At 35.0% G+C, this 16801-nt stretch overlaps 1 protein-coding gene across 7 annotated transcripts in view; it reads left to right on the forward strand.

Moving 5' to 3' along the window:
• The window catches only part of LOC138694770 (uncharacterized), a 114237-nt gene that overhangs the window by 39023 nt on the left and 58413 nt on the right, over positions 1–16801 (forward strand). For 6 of the 7 annotated variants that reach the window (XM_069818805.1, XM_069818804.1, XM_069818807.1 and 3 more), the window contains 9 exons: positions 508–787; positions 5028–5263; positions 5448–5564; positions 6759–7094; positions 9525–9696; positions 9813–9947; positions 10152–10359; positions 11972–12137; positions 13643–13864. In XM_069818805.1, coding sequence (XP_069674906.1) covers positions 508–787; positions 5028–5263; positions 5448–5564; positions 6759–7094; positions 9525–9696; positions 9813–9947; positions 10152–10359; positions 11972–12137; positions 13643–13864 — 1872 coding nt within the window. The remainder of the gene's footprint in view (positions 1–507; positions 788–5027; positions 5264–5447; positions 5565–6758; positions 7095–9524; positions 9697–9812; positions 9948–10151; positions 10360–11971; positions 12138–13642; positions 13865–16801) is intronic. The other variant, XM_069818806.1, reaches the window with a different exon arrangement.

A 16801-nucleotide genomic window follows, 5' to 3' on the forward strand; every position in this document is an offset into this window, starting at 1 on the left:
TATCTCTCTCTCCATTTCCTTCTATGATATAGTGTTACAGTAAACACAAATAAATTTGAACAAGGCAAAACAAGTGAACTGTGTTGTTCAGGCATTACAACAATTTAAAAGAAACTCAAATTGAAGCAAAATATATAAAATAATTTCAAAATGAATCTTTGCATACTTTATGAGGGCACTTGTAGGAAACAACTATACCACACTTCTTACAAAATTTAGAAATGCAAACAAAAAATAATTCTGTTCAAGAGTACTTCGCCACTAATGGGAATGGAACTCATCTATTCATACCAAGGTTATTAACATCTGAGACAATGTTGCAACGCTGATGAACTAAAAGCCTGTGTATTTTCATTTGCAGTCTGCAGTAATGAATTTTTTACAGCTCATAGTAGGGAGAAGGAACTGGTCATACCTTTCCAATTCCAGCAGATGTTACAAGACAGTAGGAATATATTCATTGTTCATTTCATTACCTCTGTATCCTGTGAATTTTGTCATTTTCAGGTATTTGAACTATTGCGAGTTCAGAAAGGTAGTAGTGGTGCTGTTCCACGTCCTGGTGCTCGAAGTCCTGCATTGTCTCGCACAGTCCTGGCCAAACCCAGAGGAGTTGGCCCTCAAGTCCACATGATGACACCATCTGTATCCATAGCTCCTGTGATGTCATCACCTCGTATTCCCATGCCTTCTGAGTCTGAGAGTGAAGGAGAAGAAGATTCAGAAAGAGAAATGGCAGCAAGAGCTGCTGCTCTTCGAAAAGTTGCTGGGAAAGGAAAGGGAAAGGGTAAGTTGACATTCAGATTTCTCTTGGTGGTTAGCTATTGTACTGATCTTTGATGGTGTGTATATTTATGATTTACAATGAACTTACTCGATATGAACAGTACATGTGTTCAATTTCTTGTGCATTTGTTTCTCTTCTGTTTTGTGCTGATTCATTGGATTTCGGTAAGTTTATATACAACTCTCCTCAATTTTCATACTTTTACATTTAATTTTTTCAAAATTATGTCTAATAGGAATACAACTGAGTGACAAATAGAATGTTCGAAATTATGTTTTTTATTAGCATATAATTCAATTTACTTTGAAAGTTTGTTTAGAAATTTTTAAATTGTAAGCTTTATTACATAAAGCAAACACATTCATAGTTCAGTCAAATGGCAGTCTCTCACTGAAGTTTCTGGAGTTAATTTATGGCAGATCATGTGAAATCTTAGCCACGGCATGGCTCAGTCGGTTAAGGCACTTGCCTGCTGGTCTGAAGTTGCGCTCGGGCACGGGTTCAATCCCCGCTTGGGCTGATTACCTGGTTAGGTTTTTTCCGAGGTTCTCCCCAACCGTAAGGTGAATGCCAGGTAATCTATGGCGAATTCTCGGCCTCAACTCGCCAAATACCATCTCGCTATCACCAATCTCATCGATGCTAAATAACCTAGTAGTTGATACAGCATCGTTAAATAACCAATTTAAAAAAAAAATGTGAAATCTGTAGTGGAAAATGTGACTGTGAGGCATATATTCTCCAAATAATAGTTCAGCTTGTTAGTCTTATTCCTTTATTGCTTCATTGTTACTATATCATCTCTGCAATACTGAATAATAGCTTGTTGTTTAAAGATGTTGAATAAATATGTACCTACTCACCCACCCAACTCTGTTCTACTTGTATATTATATTGTACTCTGTTCATACTAATACTGTATTAATATTAATCCTATTATATCCTATATCTAATCTGTCTTGTGCTATCAAGAATAGTGTTTAAAATTCTGCAGTTATTTTTATGTGTTAATATACATTTATAGATCTAGATTCATTTTCCGGGCTGAGAGGCCGTGGTCTATTGGTTGGTTTTATACCAGAAGTTTCGTCTGCAACTGCGGCAGACATCTTCAGTGGAGTGGTATCCGAGGTCGCAAAACTCTTCTCGGCGTACCTGAGGCAACTGATCCTGTGGCTGGTTGTGCGGGCATATTTATGGTGCAACTAGCAGGCCGAGGCCTGTTGTCGCTGCTGTCCACGCCACTTTGTTCGCTGCTCCCGTTCTGGGTTCCGTCCTTTTGTTGTAGTGGCTTCTTATCTGTTCTGTTTAGGACCGGGTACCAACACTTGTTTAGCTTTACGCCTTCTTCCTTGCGATTAAAGTTGTTGTCATGTTTGTATATTTCAATTGCTTCTGTATGTAGACGGGGGAAGAAGTGCGTCGTCGTGCTCAAGATGTCCGTGTCCTTGAATCGTATGTTGTGATCGCCCTCTTGATAGGCATGTGCTGCCACTGCCGATTTGTCGATCTGTCCTAGGCAGCAATTCCTATTGTGTTCTGTCAGTCTCGTCCTGACGTTCCGCTGTGTAGTACCGATGTAGACCTTCCCACACGAACAAGGAATCCTGTAAACTCCGGCGGACAGCAGCTTATCTCGTTTGTCCTTGGATGACCTCAGCATGCTCCGGACAAAAGAGATAAGCTGCTGTCCGCCGGAGTTTACAGGATTCCTTGTTCGTGTGGGAAGGTCTACATCGGTACTACACAGCGGAACGTCAGGACGAGACTGACAGAACACAATAGGAATTGCTGCCTAGGACAGATCGACAAATCGGCAGTGGCAGCACATGCCTATCAAGAGGGCGATCACAACATACGATTCAAGGACACGGACATCTTGAGCACGACGACGCACTTCTTCCCCCGTCTACATACAGAAGCAATTGAAATATACAAACATGACAACAACTTTAATCGCAAGGAAGAAGGCGTAAAGCTAAACAAGTGTTGGTACCCGGTCCTAAACAGAACAGATAAGAAGCCACTACAACAAAAGGACGGAACCCAGAACGGGAGCAGCGAACAAAGTGGCGTGGACAGCAGCGACAACAGGCCTCGGCCTGCTAGTTGCACCATAAATACGCCCGCACAACCAGCCACAGGATCAGTTGCCTCAGGTACGCCAAGAACAGTTTTGCGACCTCGGATACCACTCCACTGAAGATGTCTGCCACAGTTGCAGATGAAACGTCTGGTATAAAACCAACCAATAGACCACAGCCTCTCAGCCCGGAAAATGAATCTAGATCTATAAATGTATATTAACACATAAAAATAACTGCAGGATTTTAAACACTATTCTTGATAGCACAAGACAGATTAGATATAGGAAAATGAATCTAGATCTATAGACTCCGGCCGTGAAAGCCTACACGACAATATACATTTAACTAATACCTGTACATATATTTATCTAAAAAAATGTAACTAAAGCCGTTTAATTTTCAATTTAATTATTCAGAATAAATCACATTAGTAATACATGAGCATTGATGGTGAGAGTACATTTAAAATTTTATAAGTACCCTCTTCTAATAATAAGATAACTGACATTAAGTATGCTCGTGTAGCAACAGCCTTACTTACATGTAGTAAATATATAGTGTGCATGGTGATGACAAGGACGGTGACGACATAACTTTAAATGTATTATTGAGTCAATTGAAAATACAGCATAACAGTCAAACCACAATAGAACTGAGGACTTAATAAATGGTATCACTATAAAGGAGTTGTTATTGTATTAGAGGATTTTGATACTTCATGAAATTTTCATGCATACTATTACAATATTACAGCCAGAGAAACTGGGAGTAGTTAAAAATGCTTAGATCCTCCTCCTCCCCTCCCACCCGAATGGCAGGACCTTAATGGCCGGTTTCTCGAAAGACGAAATAATGACTCATTTACTGTCCAAAAATTTCACTTGGTCTCCACCAAAGACAACAATTGAGGACCTAACATTCTTTCTTATTTACTTAGGGCTTTTAGAGAACCCAGAGGTTCATTGCCATCGGTCCATATCCTGAGCAAGCTTAATCCAGTCTCTACCATCATATCCCACATCCCACACATCCTTTTTTTAATATTATCCTCCCATCTACGTCTCATCCTCCCCAAAGGTCTTTTTCTCTCCAGCCCAGCTAACACACTATATGCATTTCTGGATTCACCCATACATGCTACATGCCCAGCTCACCTAACATTCTAAATGTGCTAATTTCCAGAAATAGCTTTTTGAGATATTGATGAAAAACACTCTGCGAAATGCATGTTGAGATACCTACAACACCGTCTTTTGACGCACGAATGAGCCACAGTTGAGCTACGACAAAGACAATTTAGTATGATATTCTCATAAGAATTTTCCTCCCTTAGATTGAATAAAATTAAATTTGAAAAATTGGCACTTAGCACATTTAGAATGTTAGGACTTCAATTCTGTAAAAATATAAGCTGAAAAATATTGATTTTAGTAACAGGATGTTTCTCAAATTGTTTTATCACTATAACAAAAGGCGTTTAACATAAGAAGACAGGAAATATGTCGGAGCGATGAAAAATAAGTGTTTTATTAGAGTTCATCATTGTATCAATCTTTGCTTCATGGAGGTTTAACTGTATTCACTGTAATATTATGGGGAAAAAATATCACAAAATTCGAGGGCGGAAACGAAGAAAAAGCTCCTGTAGAATCTGTGTACATACTAAGAAAGCATCTAATCTTCAATGTGATATGTATTATTTATGTGGGAACTTTTTTTTGTAAATATGTTTATTTGTATAAGTACTTAAAATTGAAGACTGTATACCCACAAACCCTAAAAAATAATAATAATATCACATTTTAAAATCATTATTTATCTATTGTGATTCCTACAATTTTCTACTTTATCTATTTGTATTTAATAAGGAAATGCAACAAAATTTTTGTAAATTGTCCTGACTTACCTCAAATATCAACTGGCCTCCTCAAACTCACTGTCTAGTTTTTATAAGTTTATTAACTATGAAACCAGTATATATATTTATTAGTTCTTATAACAGATTTTATATTTATACCAGCATCATATTGCTTGATCTCCTTCTTACTAGTCTATAAGCATTTTTAACATAATTTAATTGTTTGACAGAAATTAATCAAGCTGGGAATCTTAATGTAATGCAATTATATAACAAAAAGTAATTCTTTTTGCAGATGTAGTGACAATCAGCAGCAGTAGTGACGATGATGACTGCATCCTTCTATCGGAGCCATCTAGTGGGGATGAAGGAGAGCCTGTTGATGACCCCACTAATTCTGGAATGCATACTAATGACCTTTACAACACACCTGATGAACAAGGACGTGTGTTAGTTAATGTTGGTCATCCTGCTGAAGAACCAGAAATCTTTCTTGCACCTCAAATTGCCAGGGTCATCAAACCTCATCAGGTAAGTTGAATTTTATATTATTATAATCTTAAAAATCTTACACATTAAAGGAAAGTTTTCTCTTTTCATCTTCTTCACTATTTTGACTTCTTACAGACTAACAAATAATATGTTGTATTGTTGTATCATTGTTCTATAGCCGTATATATTGATTTTTTTATTGTTTTTATTTACTATTTTATAGATAGGGGGTGTGCGATTTCTGTTTGACAACGTAGTGGAATCTCTAGCAAGATTCAACACATCGACAGGATTTGGCTGCATTCTAGCACACTCTATGGGTCTTGGTAAGACCTTACAGGTAAGGTTAACTTGTTATTTATTTTAATTTTTTATGTTAGCTATGCACTGAGTTTACAATTTCTGTGAGGCACACTATAAGGCTGACGTCAGAGTTTTTAACTTGTAAAGTGACCTTAATCATGTGATCACTAGGATCTGGAAGTTTTACATTTTTGTATGTTTTCCCAGGGCTGTAGTTATGTTTAGGTAAATTATCTATACGAACTATCAATTTTTAAGTTCATTTAAACATAGTCTTGTATAACTACTTATTTTTGCAGAATAAATATGGGAAATGCGTATTATTATTCAGTTGAGAAGCTTTTGTCATCCAGTCTGCTGTCAAAACAGCTGAAAGTTGGAATTTCAGTTATATTACCGGTTGTACTGTGTGGTTGTGAAACTTGGACTCTCACTTTGGGAGAGGAACAGAGGCTAAAGGTGTTTGAGAATAAGGTGCTTAGGAAAATATTTGGGGCTAAGAGGGATGAAGTTACAGAGAATGGAGAAACTTACACAACGCTGAACTGTATGCATTGTATTCTTCACTTGACATAATTAGGAACATTAAATCCAGACGTTTGAGATGGGCAGGACATATAGTACATATGGGCGAATCCAGAAATGCATATAGAGTGTTAGTTGGGAGGTCAGAGGGAAAAAGACGTTTGGGGAGGCCGGGATGTAGATGGGAAGATAATATTAAAATATATTTGAGGGAGGTGGGACATGATGGTAGAGACTGGATTAATCTTGCTCAGGATAGGGACCGATGGTGGGCTTACGTGAGGGTGGCAATGAACTTCTGGGTTCTCTAAAAGCCATTTGTAAGTAATTATTAATTTTATTATTATTATTTTATTATTATTATTATTATTATTGTGGATAAGAAAAGATGGTCAATAACAGGTGAATTTTAATGTGGACGAGGAACGACCATTAAGTTTCTTTTGGTAATCGTCTAATTCAGGAATAGATTTTTTTCATAAAATCTGAGCTTTACTTTTCTTCTATAGGAAACAATAGTAATGAATAATGATTTTTATCACCCTTAAAATTTTTCGATCATATTTAAAATGTAAATGCTGTATAGAAATTAGACCTAAATGTTATACATAATGTATGTCTATTTATATTTATTGTGTGATAAAGGAGAATTAAATTGCAATTCATCCGAGATTGTAAGGTTACATAAAACTGCTTAATTTTTTAGGTGGTCTCATTCTGTGATGTGTTCCTACGCCACACTAGTGCCAGGACAGTTCTTTGTATTATGCCAATCAACACCCTGCAGAACTGGTTGGCTGAATTCAACATGTGGCTGCCTGCACCTAAAGAAGCTCAGAACAGTGTAAACAGCAGCAGTAACACTAGTGGCAGTAATAATAGTAATAGCAGTAGTGACAACAATCAAGAACAACAACAGTCCATGCCTAATGATTCGTCAAGTGAAATTATGGAAATTAACATTACTCCAGAAATCAGACCTCGAAACTTCGCTCTTCATGTCCTTAATGATTCACACAAAACTATGACAGGACGATCAAAAGTAAGTGAGATATTGTAAATGTTGTTGTTTTCTAATGCCAGATGTTTGACAATAAAGTTATTTGACCTCTTGCACCCCAATATTTTTCAAAGATATTGTCATGATCAGCCACTGAAGCACAGATTTTGAGATGTTCTGAATCCACTTCTTGGTTTGAGTTGCACAATGGGCAGTTAGGGGGACTGATATATTTCAATTCTACGCAGGTGTTTGGCCAAACAGTCATGGTCTGTTGCCAATCTAAATGCAGGTACAGACTATTTGCGTGGTAAATCGGGAATTAACTGTGGATTATGATGCAGAGAGTTCCATTTTTTCCCTTGAGATTGTGTTATCAAATTTTGTTTGTTGAAGTCTAAGTATATATAGTTAATAAATCTTTTCACAGAGTAATACATAGATTTCGTAACAGGTCTGTAAGTAGCAGTGCTGCCCTTCTTTTGAATTTTGTCTCTATGTCTGTGAGATCTGGAAGTCCATGAAACTATATCATCTGCAAATAGTGCTGTTTTCATGTTTGATTCCTCTAATAGGGAGGGTAAGTCATTTATATAAATATTGAATAAAGTTGTGCTGAGGACAGCGCCCTGAGGTAGACCTCGATATGTTTGTCTGTAACTAGAAAGTGAGTTATTGAATTTAGTAGCAATGAATCTTTGGCTAAGGAATTCTGATATCCATCTGAATATATTGCTGGAGATACCTAATTTCTGGAGTTTTAATAATAATTTATTTCTCCAAACAGAGTCATATGCTAATTCAAAGTCAATAAATATTGCCAAGATATCTTCTTTCTTGTTAAAACTGTCTTTATTTCTTGGCCGATGCATATGGCTTGTTCATTAGTAGAGTGTAGTTGTCGAAAGCTGGCTTGTCTTGGTGATAAAAGATTTTTGTATTCTAAATACCAAGTTAATCTGTTGGAGATCATTGACTCCATAGTTTTTGTTATCATGCTTAATAGTGGTATTGGTCGATAACTATTAACATCAGGAGCAGGTTTCCCTTTTTTCGTGAATTGGTACAATAATTGCTTTTCTCCAAGCTGCAGGAATTGCAGGTGTTCCATGATAAATTGAAAATGGATAAAAGTTAATTAATCCTTGTATGAAACTTACGATATTCCTACTGTTTTGGTCTTGTACCAAAATTAAACTATAATACAGTGAAACTTCCCTTAACGGACACTTCCTAATAGCGGACATTTTAAAATTCCCCTGCAAAATAACATTGGTCCTTATGATAAAATTCTTCCAAATAGCGGACATTCTCAATAACGGACGCGGACACTGAAATGTATCTTCCAACAACAATTAAAACTTCCAAATAACGATCAGCGTGAAAAAAAAAAAAAAAGAAAGAAAGAAATAGATGGTTGTAAATTAAATGGAATTCTTTGCAACAATCATTATCGTGCATTTGAATGTTCTTGTGCTTTATTGAAGGTAAGCAGCAAGTTGTTAGTTGTGATACTGTACGTGAGCAGTCCGTATTTTCTTAGTTTGTCAAGTTGAGTGTTCGGAAGTACAGGCACATTAAAAATGTCACAAAAATGTAAACGTGTGTCACTAAAAGAGAAAGTGGATATTGTAAAGCATAGTGAGAAGGAGAAATTAAGTGTTCATGAGCTGGCCAAAAAAGTTTAATGTGGGAAAAACTTAGGTTAGTGAAATTTTGAAAAACAAGGATGTTATTTTACAATCATACACTGAGAATGCAAATGAGAACACAAAAAAAGCTTTTCCTAAAACTGAGGGGCTTGTCATTGACAATTAAACATATGAATGGTTCTGCCGTGCTAGAGCAAATAAGATGCCTTTATCTGGGACTTTGATTAGAGAGAAAGCCCTTGAAATTGAAAAAGAGTTGGGCTGTTCTAATTTTAAAGCTTCGGGTGGTTGGCTAGACAAGTTTCGGTCACGACACAATATTTCCTACAAAAGTGTATGTGGTGAATCTGCTCATGTTGATCCAGAAATTGCATCTGACTGGAAAAGTAAACTTACTGATATTTGTGAAGGGTGAATATGTATGAGAAATATGATTTTCTAAATAGCGGACACTTCTCAATAACGGACATTTAATTTTTCCCCGGCGGTGTCCGCTATTGGGAAGTTTCATTGTATTTCAATGTTTGTTTCTCCCCTCATACAAGAAGAATGGACTAAATATCGAAAGTTAGACACAGCTTGCTTTCTTGTCACACAAAGCACAATAATGGAATGAACTGTGTGTGAACCTCAAAACTGAGTTGAACTATTCTGTAATGAATGGCATTTTCCTGATCTTGGAAGGTAATTAAATGATTTTACTGCCTCTCTACTACAAAAGTGGTTGTAATAGTGGTCTAAGATTGCTTCATATTCAGAAGGTTAGGGCGACTGTTATTTACTTTTGTTACAATTATTAAATTCTGTCTGCTTTTATCAGGTAATTCAGGAGTGGTCAAAAGGGGGTGGTGTTCTCTTAATTGGATATGAACTATACAGGCAGCTGAGCTTGAAACGACCAAATAAAGCTAGTAGTAAAAAGAAAAGAAGGAAACCCCACGAGGATATTGTTGATGTGGATGAAGATGACAGGAACAAGGCTCTACTTGAAGGTTAAATTTTATTTACATTTTGTGAATTTGAAATGTATTCTTCATATTGTATACTACTTTTTCTAACTAATCGTTCTGTATTGATTTTATTGAGATTATGGTAAATATATTTTCAGATATGCATGCTGCTCTCGTTAAACCAGGACCTGACCTCGTTATTTGTGATGAAGGTCATCGTATCAAGAACAGTCATGCATCCATTTCACAAGCACTGAAACAGATACGAAGCAAGAGACGTGTTGTGCTAACAGGTATTTTCATTCTTTACTGTCAATGTTAGTAACTGATACAGTTTTTGACTTCAGAATTGTAGTAAAATGCCTGTATTGTTGTGTCTTACTAACATATTTCATTTCATAACAAATGGTGACATATGAATGTATACAATAAAATAGAAATATTTCGATTTTATTGAATGGCTTCAGAGTCTTATGTGTATTGTTGCTTTTGTTTAGGTTATCCATTACAAAATAATCTCCTAGAGTATTGGTGTATGGTGGACTTTGTAAGGCCAAATTACCTTGGCACAAAGACTGAATTCTGTAATATGTTTGAACGTCCAATCCAGAATGGCCAATGTATAGACAGCACACCTCAAGATATACGTCTAATGAGATACAGAGCACATGTTCTGCATTCGTTGTTGGAGGGTTTTGTGCAGAGGTAAGTAATTAGCAATTAACTTGAATGTAAAGTTAGACAATACACTCTCAGCAAGAATAACAGGATTTAATCCTTAGCAATGAATACCTTTTATTACTATACACCTGAAAATAGCTTTCTCGACACTCTTCTGTCATGTTATTGCAGTTCTGCTTACAAATCAAATGCCTAAGAGTCTGAATCAATGCAGGTACTGATACATTCTTTGTAATTATTTTATGAATTTGTGCACAACTTTTTTTTTAAGTTATATTTCTTACACATTTTCTACATATTTGTAATATACTGCATATTATTGGAACCACATTTGGCGTTGCATTTTGTATTATTAGAAGTAAGTCTGACTTATTCATTTTCAAAAAAAAAAAAAAAAAATACAGAGAGAGAGAGAGAGAGAGGGGGGGAGTTATATATAAAGTTATAATAGGTATATAACTCATTTTTATTTCCTTTTCCTTGAACTAATAACCACATATATATATATATATATATATATATATATATATATATATACACACACACACACACACACACATATATTTTAATCCAATGCCACCAGGTTGTCTTTTCGACATTTCTGGTCTTCTCTCCTGGCCGTGGCTTAGTTGTAACCCACTTGTGAGGTTGGGGCACCTGGAAGGCGGAGTTACATTACCCCTATGATGTGATAGGATGATTATGATTATGATAATGTGGTGCCAGGAGAGGTCTTAAATCTAAACTTAACCTAAATTCCAGACCATGGACGAACACAGGAATAATATCCTTTAAGGAAAAATTCCTATGCTCTAACCGGGAATCGAACCCAGGACCTCATGAACTATAGCCAGAAACTCTGACCACTAGACCATGAGGCTGTATATACTATATGTATATACATATATACATTACCGCATATTACACCCCTCCAACATATGTACAATACAAAGCTCTAGGTTCTGAATTCCTGCTTAAGACTTTTGCACAGTAGTGTACATTGTCAATCACAATCACAAATGCTCATGAAAAGATTGCAAGGAAAAACTGCTTCTGAAACCATCCTCTGTCCCATTGTTCTGATACTTCTCTATCTCTATGCCGACAAAGAGGAACAACATGTCTTTTTGTGTGTTTGTCCTCAAACTACCTATCGTACTCTGTCCTGTTCTTCCATTGTCACAGCACAGAAAGACATTCCCTTGCTTCTTTTACTGATGGTATTGGTTTTCGAATACCATACTTCCTAAGTCAGTCATTCAGCGAAAGAGATCAGTGTCAGTTGTGAATGTTAATATGAGCAGCAAGCAGGCGAATTATTCTGTGTCATTTAAATTGAATGTGACTGAATTTGCTAAGAAAATGTATTGTAATTTTTAAACTAATTTCTATATTTAAGCCTACTGTTACCTAACTTTAAAAAAACTTTATTTCGTTATTGCTTTTTATATATGTACATTTAAGGCACCCTCAGTACATTTTTGAACTAAAAATAGGGGAAAGGGGGCAGTCTGATATGCAAGTAAATACGGTACTTTGAAATTACTGACACTTTAAGTTTCCTTGTATTGAATTATTGTGGCTTCTGAATTCTTAATTCGCAACATTTAATGGATGTCTGTTACGTTCCGAACAGGCGAAGTCACTCAGTACTTCAAGTGTCTTTACCGCAAAAGGAAGAGTATGTTCTCCTGCTACGTATGACCCCATTCCAGAGAAAATTATACGACACTTTCATGAATGAAGTTGTGAGAACTAAAGCTGTACCAAACCCTCTCAAAGCATTTGCAGTATGCTGCAAGGTAAGGAGATGAATATTTTATTTTGTTGCTATTAGAAACTTTTATTATCCTGTTACTGGGACATCACTTACCTTTACATTAAATGCTGAAAATGTTCTTCCTCTCTTCAAGACACAACTGGTCATGTTCCTGGCCATTTTTTTTAAGAATTGTGTTGGCAGTACCGTTGTTATCATTAGTAGTGTTTTCCTTTAAATCATCAAATGTTCGAAGGCATGCAGCAAAGGCTCTATCCTTCAGTTAACCCCACAAAAAGAAATATGGTGAAGTCAAAAAATCTGATGATCTTGGTGGCTGTAAGTTCAAATAAAACTTTGGATCAGCACTATGGACTCATTTGATGTATGCCATGTTGTGCCGTTCTATTGAAACTACCTTGATGTAGTTCAGTATCATCCAGTTGTTCATTAAATTGCATGAAAACGCGTTGATACTCTGCAGTGTTCATAGTTTTGTAAAAAAAAAAATTGGACGCACTTTTTTTTCTGCGAGTATTAAAATATTGTTTAAACAAAATAAAATTATCCATCTTCAGTGGATACCCTCTCATTTCATGATCCACGGTAATGATATTGCTGATTTTTTGGCACAGAAGGGTGCCAAAAAGAAACTAAATCAAACTTTACCTTATCATTCTGCAAAAATTATAATTAAAAGAAACTTCCAGAAAGAACTGTTGGAGCACTAAAAAATTCAAAGTAATAAGAAATCATGGGCAGCTATATTGCAGAATAAATACTTAATTAACGAACACCGAAGACTTGATGCTGTAGCAACATTTAGATTATTAACAGGTCACGACTATTTGGCTGCACACCTTAATAAAATTGGAATCTTCAACTCTCCAAATTGTATCCTGTGTCATGAAGATAATTCTACAATGAATAAGGATCACCTTTCGAGTTGTTTAGCTTTCAAGATGTCACCTACAAGAATGCTGGTTGGACTTTATTGCGAAACAAGAAAGCAATGGAATATATCTAAGCATTTGGGCATTAGACTACTATTACATTTCTTAGCATATCTTCTTTCAGAAGAGAAGTAAATCTGGGAATCTTGTGCCAAAATTTTATGGCATGTAAGAGAAATTTGAATAAAAGGGCTTTAGCCAAAATGTGTTGGCCATTCCTTGTCCAGATATTAAAATTAATTTCTGCAGGTAGTACAATGGGACTACCTAATTACTCGTATATGGTTGGTTTCAGTGTGGTTGGGTTTGTGCCAACCTCCACCTATAACCCATCCATCCATTCATCCACTAAATAACATATTTATTTGATTGTGTTGGTTCTTTTTTTGTATTAACAGTGTGTTTACAATAAGAGGTAAAAAACTGTCATCTTGAAAATATGGATATATTTGTCTACTTCGTGTTATGCTGCAGTAAATTATTTATGATTATTAAAGAAAGCAGGATAATATTTAATAAGTTATAAATTTGGCTAGTACTGGATGTATCTCATTGTCAATTCATTTAACAAGTATGTTGCATTAATTTGATATAGATATGGAATCATCCTGATGTGTTGTACTACTTCTTGAAGAAAAGAAATTGTGGTGAAGATGTTGATTTAGATCTTGAAGAAGCTACAGCTGCTGCAAATACCCCACTCGTGCCAGGAGCTGGAGGAGGAGCTTGTGGTGTTACTAGAGGTGGTGCAGCCAAAAGAGGCAGAGGTAGCAGGGGCCCACGGAACCCAGCTGGCCAAAATAAGAGAGAGAAAAAGGTAGCGATGCTGTACCGCCTGCTTATTATTATTATTATCATCATCATTATCATCATCATCATTGTTGTATTGTATTGTATTTATTAACATTCCATGGTATTCATACATTGCTTTACAGCTAGAATATGGAACAAGTCAAAAAACTTAATACTATTATAAAGTCTTAATTTATAGTCACAGTCTAGATGAAATATATATACAGACGAGATTTACAATATAGTCTACTAGTACAACATAGTTTTAGTATCAATTTCATGAAGTGTTATTGAATGTCATGAATTCACCCACAGAATAGAAGGCGTGAGAAATCAGGTACTTCTTTAATTTGGCCCTAAATAATCTTATGTTTTGAGTTTCATTTTTTATATCGATAGGGAGGCTATTAAAAGTTTTTACTGCCATATAACACACTCCTTTTTGATAGCACGATAGACTTGCCAATGGAGTATGAAAATCATTTTTTTGACGTGTATTTATGCTATGAACTGTTGAATTAGTTACAAAGTTTTCACGATTACATACAAGGAAGATTATTAATGAAAAGATATACTGACAAGCCATGGGCATTATTTGTAGTTTTTTTTAAATATTCCTACAAGATTCCCTAGATTTGGCACCTACTATTATTCTAATTACTCTTTTTTGTAATAGAAATATACTGTTACTATCTGTGGAATTTCCCCAGAATATTATTCCATGTTATTAATAAACAAATTTTACTCGGAAGTTTGAAACCTTGAAACACTAACATGTTTAGTAATCAAAAATGCTCTGCACATGTGCTCAAAGTTCTTCCATTTTATTGTTAGTATGTTTTTCCTGTCTCATATCGACATTACTTCATTATGTTGAGTGAAGTTATAACTGTAAGAGCTGGAAGTACAGTGGAGCTTAGACTATCATTATTAATTCATTCTACAAAACTGTTCCAGTTATTGAAATGACAATTGAATCATTTAAATCCATTACCTAGATTCCCGTAGTTACAATTCATTTAAAAAATAAAGCATAATCATATGAAGAGTCCACTGCAAGAATGATGGATGTCAATTTCTTGTCGAAAATGAACCAAGACTGTCAATGCATGGCTTAAGACATATAGAATCTATATAGAGAGTTATATGGCATTAACACTGATAGTCATTGTCCAGTAATGATCGGAAAATCACAGTTAAGCTTTGAGCGCTAAGCATTTCAAACTTTCAATTGCTTCTCCTGCAAAATGTATTCCAAATGACATCCATCATTCTTGCAGTGGACTCTTCATATACCAATATCTCTCTTTTATGTTGTAACTTTGAACAAAATTGTGTGTTACAAGAAATATTCGTTTAAAACTTTCACAATGATTAATTTAATAACAATTATTAAATCTGCTGCATTTATAATACGATTTTAACAGAAAAGCTTACTGGAATACAGTAAATGCTATAAAACAAACATTGTTCCGTGTTTTGATGGGACACCATGTTTCTTTACCGATTTTGACATGTGATGCGTCTGTCACAGGAACAGTGGGCTGTCCATCTGTGTGGTGTAATGTTTAGCATGTCTGATAGTGACATCCTTGTTGGGACAAGTTACCAGTTGCTCAATATGAAGCAATCAGAGTAAAATTTTAAAATTTCTCTTCTCAGAATAGACCAAAGGAGCCTGCTTTGAATACAGGAATGTTTCAAATAAAACTAAACATTATGTTGAAAGACTTAGAGCTCGAATTTGATGCCTGCAGAATATGGAAATAGGTAAAAAAAAAAAAGTAACAAATGCCTCAAATAGGAAAAGATCTATAATACAGAACAAAAATATGTTTGAAAGATATTTAAGGGGAGTGGGAACCTCCTAACTTAACATATATTAAATTAGTGATATTTACTGTACTTTTTCTCTAAAACTGTTGGTTGTAGAACAATTAAACTTTTACAGCTTATTTCTGTCACTCTGATAAGTAATCTGATGGAAGTGTTTTCAAAAATAATAATATTTATAAATTTATTAATTTTTTTCTGAATAGGCTATGTAAATTTTTACCTCATTGTTTGCTACATTTTTCAAGAAATCTACTTGAAAAACCATTATTTTTAAAAATCCATCTGTTTATGCTATAATACCAACTAAATACACACAGAAGATTTGAAATAAATTTAACCACTAGAACCTGAAATATGGTACACATAGAGAAAATTACAAACTTACGGAAAATGGCTGCCAAAGTTATCAGAACACTTCAGCTGCATAATCCTCATCCTAGATAAAAATAAAAAAAAAATACATATCCATAATAATAATAATAATAATAATAATAATAATAATAATAATAATAATAATAATAATGTGCATAAATGATATACTGTTGGAAAGAGGATTTTTCAGAGAATATAAATAAAAAAAAAATTTGAAATTTTGAGCATATTACAGGGTCCTGGTCCCCTTAAATTAAGGAAAATTTGCATTAAGCAATATTCTATGGAGTTGTTTCATGATTTGTCTTCTGTTATGCAGTTATCATCTACACTTTTGAGGAATATCACAAGTACATCTAGGGTGGTCTCGGTTAAATTGTCCCATTCCCAATAAAAGTTTCCTACATAATTTGCGTGGTTACAGGTCTTCATCCATTTCTTGGATTTTTCAGAGGAGATAGCTGTATTGAAAACGGTTTTGTGTGTTCCATGGTAAACTTTCAAAGCCTCTTGATAGAGTTGATATAGATTAATTACAGAACAGTCATGTTGGTGTTTCTTCAAGGGGCTTTTTAATTTGTCCATTTTTCTTTTCTTTTAAGTATTTGTATAACTTAATACCTTTTTCGATATGCCCATGATCTTGACAGTTCTCTCTAAACTCATTTGCTGATTTCTATTCTAACATTATCTCTACATAAAAATTCTGGAAAAGGGCTTTGTTTCTGTTTGTCTCAGGTGTAGTTCATATGGT

Source organism: Periplaneta americana, chromosome 2 (genome assembly GCF_040183065.1).
Source record: "Periplaneta americana isolate PAMFEO1 chromosome 2, P.americana_PAMFEO1_priV1, whole genome shotgun sequence".
NCBI classification, from domain to species: domain Eukaryota; kingdom Metazoa; phylum Arthropoda; class Insecta; order Blattodea; family Blattidae; genus Periplaneta; species Periplaneta americana.